The sequence below is a fragment of the Azolla caroliniana genome, unplaced genomic scaffold, assembly GCF_043228905.1.
Source record: "Azolla caroliniana isolate FFs.n. ecotype wild unplaced genomic scaffold, voAzoCaro1.0.p SCAF_11, whole genome shotgun sequence".
In the NCBI taxonomy this organism is placed as follows: domain Eukaryota; kingdom Viridiplantae; phylum Streptophyta; class Polypodiopsida; order Salviniales; family Salviniaceae; genus Azolla; species Azolla caroliniana.
Window position 1 is genome coordinate 4,167,036 of NW_028230446.1, and position 7,919 is coordinate 4,174,954.

The 7,919-nt window shown below is 37.5% G+C and overlaps 1 protein-coding gene across 4 annotated transcripts; it reads right to left on the reverse strand.

The window, feature by feature from the left end:
* Window positions 1–2,879: 2,879 nt before the first annotated feature.
* On the reverse strand, window positions 2,880–7,689 carry DRT101 (phosphoglucosamine mutase-like protein). 4 transcript variants are annotated; one of them, XM_087327284.1, is made up of 9 exons: window positions 7,557–7,689; window positions 7,170–7,432; window positions 6,941–7,060; window positions 6,719–6,861; window positions 6,368–6,622; window positions 5,850–6,295; window positions 3,973–4,142; window positions 3,446–3,546; window positions 2,880–3,360 (listed from the first exon to the last, which is right to left on the reverse strand). In XM_087327284.1, the coding sequence occupies exons 1-9, from the start codon at window positions 7,618–7,620 to the stop codon at window positions 3,204–3,206; spliced, it is 1,719 nt and encodes a 572-aa protein (XP_087183410.1). In that variant the 5' UTR covers window positions 7,621–7,689; the 3' UTR covers window positions 2,880–3,203. The 4 variants fall into 4 exon arrangements, with proteins under 4 accessions (XP_087183410.1, XP_087183411.1, XP_087183412.1 ...); XM_087327285.1 differs by having other exon boundaries at window positions 2,880–3,364; window positions 3,450–3,546; window positions 5,850–6,292; window positions 7,557–7,688; XM_087327286.1 differs by having other exon boundaries at window positions 5,850–6,292; window positions 7,557–7,688.
* Between the last annotated feature and the right edge of the window lie 230 nt (window positions 7,690–7,919).

The window sequence follows — 7,919 nt, forward strand, 5'->3', positions numbered from 1 at the left end:
TTTTGCCCAAGTGCCCAGTTTTTGTTTTTTCTGGAAAAATACCTTTGTCCTACTAGTACCAAAAAAGATTTGATTTGGATTGACTTTCTAGTTGCTCAAAAGTAACATATAATCGAGAAGAAAGGGGATGAATTTGACGGTTTAGCTGTTCAATATAGGACATATAATTGCTTGAGAGGGGGCTGACTCAAAGGAAATGATTAAAACTTAGAAACATGGTGAGGATACTTGGGGGTACATATTTCAGAGTTAATTTCTTAGGCTATTAATGAACTGCTTTTGAATTGGATGATGATATTAGGCTGACAAGGATGTCATGTCCCTTAACTAAGTTGAGAAAGTAACAAGACATTTGGTACTGTGGGAAATATTCTAATGATGCTTACTCAGATATGTTTTGTAAGTAGAGCAAAGGCAGCAGGAAGATTGTTCCATCTTCCTTAACCATTCTGCCTTGAGGACTTTAACATAACATTCTGTCTTCCATCTTCCTAGAGTATTGTGAATCTAGGCAATTGAATGCATATTGAATTCAATGTCTGAATCCATGTATATGTCTTATATGCCTTTGCAGGCTCGTATTTATTCTCTCAGCCAAAACTTGGATTGAAAGCTCTTGGATATTTTGGCATGCAATATTACAATCAAACACTGTATCTGTGTATGGCTTGTATATTTATTTATGCCTTGTTGATCATTCCTAAGTGCAGTGTAAATTGGTTTACCAAGTGCCTGCCGCAACTTTATTCTTTTATTGTGTGTTTGTGTACACTAGGCTTAGGTTTGATCAGCCTACACCACCGTAGGCTTAATTTTTATCTTGCTTGATAGAAAACATACCAAGATTCACGTTTTAACCCAAAGAGCAGATTCTACTTTAAAATATTGAACTGGGCTTTTTATCATGTTATGTTTTTTTTCACCAACATAACAAATGTTCAGGCGATTGGATATGGAAGATTTCTTTTTCTTCTCCTTTTGCCATGGAGTATGTAATTAAATGTTAGCTAGCTTTGTACATGCATATGAAGATTGTCACATGGATTGCCTTCTGATCAAAATTCATCATGATTGGCCCTTCCCATATCATGGATCTGCTAGTAAGTTTTTGTAGTTAGACAAATTAGAGAGCTTTTCATTTTGGCTCCATCCACTTCGTGAGCTCTCATGTGCGCTAGTTCATATCTCTGTGTTTTGCTTCTGTTTTGACTGCCCTTCTGTTTTTCCTTGAATTGGATTGTTGAATTGTCACGTAGGTTATTCCTCTTTTACCCCTACATTAGATAGTAGTATAGTTAACACTAGGGGTTGTGTATCCTTCTTAACAATCTCCCTTCTGAACGAGGCTTTCATACAACTTTATGTGCTTTCTCATCCTACTCTGATTGGCAAATTTGATTGTTGAAAGTTAACATGACTAAGTCATATTCTATACTCTGAAGTGAGACTAAGCATTCATCTAACCTTTTGTAATCACCCAATAGTTTAAAGTCACTGTAGGTTTGGTGGTGGTTTGTTTCTTTCAAAACACTATCTTGGATCTTACTCTTGAACTGTGCACCCTTTTTCTCTTATAATTATGAATTTGGGCACCTCAGATAAAATCACGTGTAGGCTTGTAGCATCATTTAATGAATTCAGGGATTTCTAAAGTAAGAGTTGGAACAAATGATATATATTGGGTGTGGAAAGGAAATATGGGGTTTGAAGTTGTGATAGGTTACAATTATTCGCAATACTTGCAGCAAATTGATGTGATACGATATTTTTTAGCTCAGATGTTCAGGTTTTGGCCTTTCATACATCTGCACAACACAATGAGAGATCATGGTTGTATACATACATTCTTCTATTTGCAGCAAACAAACTTCTTTTGTAAGCAACCTGATAGATAATGACTACACAAGGTACAAAGCAACAACACAATCTCATATAACTATTGGCTCTTGTGTTTCACATGATAAACAACTTCTAAAACCAAGCAAGCCTTAGATAGGTAATGATTATGTGAGGTACAAAGCAAGAATGCAATCGCATATAACTTTTGCCCTTGTGTTTGGCAATATGATCATGCAGCAAACAAACTTCTTTTGTAAGCAACCTGATAGATAATGACTACATAAGGTACAAAGCAACAACACAATGTCATATAACTATTAGCTCTTGTGTTTCACATGATAAACAACTTCTAAAACCAACCAAGCCTTTGACAGTAATATGACTATGTGAGGTACAAAGCAAGAATGCAATCTCATATAACTTTTGCCCTTGTGTTGGCAATTACACATGATAAACAACTATTTAATAAATCATTTACATATTTAATAGCATGTAGTTATCTGTTGCCAAGGTCATTCTTACAATTCATGGAATTATGTATCAACTTCAATTCACAACAATGTCAACAAGGTATGTATATTCTTGAAGATGTGCTTGGAAAGGCAATGCCATGCTTTTTGATGCCACCCAAACAATGGATGTGACAAAGAACTACTTCTATGTTAATTGCAAACTCTGTTGTCACCCAATTTATCAAACGAGTATGAGGTTATGTCTAAATGTAGTGAAACTCACAAAGCTCTGACACCATGCCAACCACAAACTTTTGAAAATAATCACATATTTATAATCACAACAGTGATCTAGATGACATATATTGCCATGTCTAAAAACATGTTGGCATAACTATGTCTCTTTTAAAAAAATATCGAAGGCAACAAAAATGTCTACATAACTTTTAAGATAACAAAAAAGTCTACATACTTTCGAAGCTAGTGAATATATGATTGCCATCGAGAAGTGGTGTCAAGCATGTTTAACCTCTGCATCATTGCCAAAGTATAGTAAAATGTTTTGAGAAGAATGTATTGTAACTCCAATGAAGTGAGTCAAACTTTCTGAATTAGTACAGGTGTCCTCTTGAAACAAGCCCAATTAATACTTGGTTAGGTGTTTATTCCTCTTTCAAATAAATGTAGAGGTGCTCTTGTCTGAATAAATTGTCTATCTACATCTTTAACTTCTTTTGAACGTTAGCTATAGCTTTGTGGCTGTGACACATTTTGCCTTTGGATCTGAGCCTGACATGTGATGATTATTAATTTAAATTATGTGAGGAACTAATGAAAGAATTATTCCTGAGACATGTCGACCAACATTGTTTTAACAATCCATTGGCACACAAACATGGGTTTAAAGACATATCATGTTGGGCAAACACCACCATTTGCATGGTTATAAACATGCCTTGCCACAGCTTCTGCGACTGCATTGGCTTCATCTTGTGATTCGCCCTCTGCATAAACCCTTACTATATCCTCCGTTCCGGATGGCCTCACAAAAGCTCGCCCACATCTAACTCTCTCTAAACAAATGTGATCATGTAAGATGTCTAACAAAGGGAGAAGAACATTAGATTTGAAATGATTAAAATACGAAATTCTACTCACCAACTTCCATATTAATAGCATCTTGGAGACCTATTGGTTGTGTAACAATGGTCTCTGCATGAGCTGTCTTGATAAAAGTTCTGTCTTTTATCTTCACCTGTCAAACCGAAGAGTCGTATCTATAAGTCATTCATAAGGATCGTATATGTAAGAGTGTATGGATATAAATTCATAAGACTAGATGCTTACAAATTAATTGTGTGCAAGCGTATGTCAGATAAGGAGAGAAGTACCATATCAACATGAATACAATCTAGCCAAAATTGTTCATTAATAGATTGAGTAGATGATGGAGGTATACAACTTCTCAATCACATTACGTAAACATGCAAATGGAGTACCAGAGAACTCCATCTCAACGTGGATAGATTTTATCAACCTCCGTGTACATGGTGTGGATTAGAGAGATGATATGACATCCCTAGAATGATAATAAATGTACATAGAGAAGAATGAAGCAGATAATAAAGGAGTACTTCATATGCATGTTGGTATAAGAATCTTCATCTAGTGTATACTTTACCTTCAGTTGCTTGCTAGGAAGATCTTTGTATACACTATCCCACTCCTCTATTGACCAGCCGAGATATTGTAAGACTGCTTCCACGAGTAATAATACACTTAATGCATCACCAATAGCTTGGTTTATCACATGACTAACTGCCAGCAGCCTTTGTGTCACCTTCCAAGCAGCTGCAAGAAGTATAAGGAAACTAAACGAAAGAACTAGAGATGAACAGCCGTTTATTCCAAAAGATAATAACAATAAAAGACAAGACAACATTTTAAGATGTAATCTCTTGTATGGTCTTAGAGGCAATTTTGGCCTCTTAAAAGATGTTAATGTATCTTTCTTTCTTTCTCATCACTCCCCCAACCATTGACATGAAACTTGAATTTAAATAGACACACAATACTATGGAATGAGGTGAGAGAATGCCATACCAACAATGTGATAAAAAAAGGAGGGTCTATTAAAGTAGAAGCTGTTCTTGGAATGGCAGATTTGGCCATAGAAAGAGACGATTTAATGCTGTAAAGTAGCCTTGTTAATGTTCTTGGAATGGCAGATTTGGCCATAGATAGAGAAAATGAAACATCAAGGAATAAATAGCCTTGTTAACGTTAGTTGAATAGCAATATGAAGCAAATCATATTGTCCTCGCTAAAACCTAAGCGATGTGTTTCTTGATATTCAACACAGCTAGATGCAAAGAACTTACATGCTGAGTACAGTTTCATGACTAGAACAAAATCAAGAATATTTCCTCGTTTAGCATGGGTTTATGGTTTTTTTCATATGCTAAGTATATGGCATGACTCATACTCATGTGCCCTAGCCAATGTCCTAATATAACCAGAGAAAGGTTAGGCATATGAATGAAGGGCATCCAGAGATGGGGTTAAAGATTCTCTATCCCTGAGATGGCCTCTCGCAGTCTTGTACTCAGAGAAGTTAATCCATATGTTTCCCTTGGTTACAAATTACCCAATTACCAGGGTATCTATGAGCTTGTTGAATCTTCCAGTGAATCCCTTGACAATAGTATGATGGCATGTAATACTTTTGAAAACTTGAGAAGGTGAAGAGTGTGGACCCAAACTCCACACGTTCATGAAGATTTGTCCTTTATTTCATGTTTCTCATGGAAGCCACTTTCACCACCAGCAAGCTTCATTTAGCTTCCAAAGTCGAGAAGATTCTGATAACTCTCCCATGGTAGACTTAAGCATGTAATCATTAAAGAGCCTACACCATTGATGATTGCGCATGAGAAACAGCTTCCAATGTCAATGGAGCTCCTACCAAGGTCTAAGAATTCCATCATGAGTATGCAATGGAAGCCACATATCAGAAAACCACCACTGTTCTTACACTTCTTTTAAAGTTCATCGCTAAAGGGCGATGGAAGATTGCAGTATTTTCTGGAAGCTTCTACTGAGGATATTCTAGAACGTTGGCATCATCACTTATTTTGCAATCTTGATGATTTGGGCATCTCTAGCTTTAATTTCCCTCGCCCTTTGTTCTATTATAAACAGAGGTCTTGGAATGCATGCTCTAAGGCTCTGTCAAGTTCACTACGTAAGTTACTACCTACATATATGCAGTTCTATTCTATGTTAGGTCTCATTGGCCATTGTGTTATTTTAGAGATGTTATTGTTTCTTTCTTCTTTCTCTTTCACAGATCACTTCCATGACCATAATAGAAACTGAAACACAGGAACACCAAACAGCTTTCTCGGTTCTTGTAATCGATGTCAAACTAGAGTGAAAAAAAAAATGGCAAAAAATATGTCTAACTTAAAACGTTCTACAGTATTCAATTTTCATGAACCATGTCATATTTTTTCAGAATTTCAATAATATAAGTTTCAATATTTATCATATGCATACCTTCCATGCTGGTATCATTCTCCAAATCTATAGACTTCTTTCCCAACCACTGAAGAAATTCCTTTTTGAAAAGGATGGTACCATGGCCATTTGCCTCAAAATAGATCCCAATATCATATTCTGCAGCCTTATGATGCAAGTGCTTGACTCCTGTGGAAGTGAAAGCAACCTCAATACCCAAATTCTCTTTCAAGTACCTTGTTGATGCCCCATTTGCATATGCAGTCTGCACGACTCCAAATTTTATTGAATAACTGTCATCTACCTCCACATTTCCCTTGTTACATCCAGATAGCTCTTGAATCTGCTGTTGTATGAAGATAGCAAACAATGTCAAAATCTTGTCACCATCCAGCAACTTCAAGCTTTGTAAAGCACCAGGGTTAGGTTTCTTGGCATAGAAAAACACTATTCTATCTGCATCACCATCAAGACTAGCACACCTGCTGTAAGCTTGAGTGAGTAAATTCAGAAATTTTCAAAAAATAGAGTACAAGATATGCTGATAAAATGGTAACCTTTGATCTAGATCATTTGGATAAGCAAAGTTACGAGGAAATGCCCTCTCTTTCTGGACGAAATCGGCCCCTACAAGATCATTCAATAACCCATTGCTTTCCATGCCAGAGTTCCTGATATCCAACTTCAGTTCGGGAATGAATTTCTGCAATTGTGAGAGTTTACTTGCACCAACCCCATTGGCTCCATCTACTATGAATCTTGTTTCTGAAAAACCCAAGGTTTTCTCTGATGGCTTCAAGTCTAACAGACGCCTGACCAATAAATATACATCAAAATGAAATGTTAGTGGTAAGGATAGAGAGCTCATCCCAACTACAACGACACAACGGAAAGCTTTGATTGATTACCTGAATCCCTTAGAAATATTGATATAGTAGTCTTGTTCAGAAGTCCCAGCTGTTTGGTTATGAGCACGAACCATCCAATGAAGTTGAGGGGTCGTGAGAATACCTAGAACCAATGGCTCCACTCCTGCCACAGCTTCTACACCCTGGACAAGATGAAGGTGACTAGAAACCCCCTTGGTTATTCCAAGAGAACATCTAACTTCTCTACATATAATTCAATACCTGCCTCGCTGCATCCAGAAGCCTCTCGCCACTTGGTCTAGTGTCTCTGGCTAAAAAAACCCTCCCAGGATCAAGAGATGGATTTTTGACTTGATACACATGCATGAATTCAGATAAAACCTGAAACAACAATGATAATCACCACCTTGTATGATGTGCTCCCACGGGTCGATCTCAATAAATAATGAAAAATAACATATTTATACATGCTGAAGCAGATATAGTTTACCTGTGAAACAGATTCAGGGCTAGAAGCATTTGCCAAGGCTTCTGCGAAAGGTTCCCAATCTTGAGATAGCATCTCACCGCCAGGGTCAGCAACTTTCACACCATTATCATTGATAGGATTGTGAGATGCAGTTATCATGATGCCGATAGCTGATCCGGTGGAGAGAGATCTTAGAGAAGCCAAGATACCGGTCCGGAAAGCAACGGGATCCAGGAGAGTGGCATCTGTCCTGAAGCCTGCAGTGCCATAAGAGAAACGGAATCCTGCAAAAACCGATGGTTCTTCAGTTGAGCTCGAATGATGAAGCACTCCCTGGGATGGATGGATTGCAACCAATTGTTTGCTACAGCATTACAAATCAACAAAAAAACAAGGAACAAGCCGTACCTGGAGGGATGGGGAACTTTGATACTGCACTGAGGAGACGGGCATTGTCAAGCTGCAGCGCCATAGCCACCGAGGGTGTCAGCTCCAAGATTTTTGACTCAGGATCAGACAAAAGGAAGAATCAGGAATCTGATTCCAAGAAATGCCCATCTCTGTCTGTCTCTGTCTCTGTCTCTGTCTGTGTTTATCCTAATTCCATAAATTACCCCTCTCTCTATCTCTCTTTGTGTTTATCCTAATTCCAAGAAATGCCCCCCCCTCTTTGTATCCCTGTTTATCCTAATTCCATGAGAAATGACCCTGTCTCTCTCTCTTTTGGTAAAAGCACACAATTATATTAATTGTATGTAAACTCCACTTAGT

Coding starts and splice junctions, on each gene's coding strand:
- DRT101 (XM_087327284.1), bottom strand. CDS start 7,620: ATGGCGCTGCAGCTTGACAATGCCCGTCTCCTCAGTGCAGTATCAAAG. Junction 7,433..7,556: donor AAAGTTCCCCATCCCTCCAG/GTACGGCTTGTT, acceptor CGGTTTTTGCAG/GATTCCGTTTCTCTTATGGC. Junction 6,623..6,718: donor AATATTTCTAAGGGATTCAG/GTAATCAATCAA, acceptor TTTATTGGTCAG/GCGTCTGTTAGACTTGAAGC.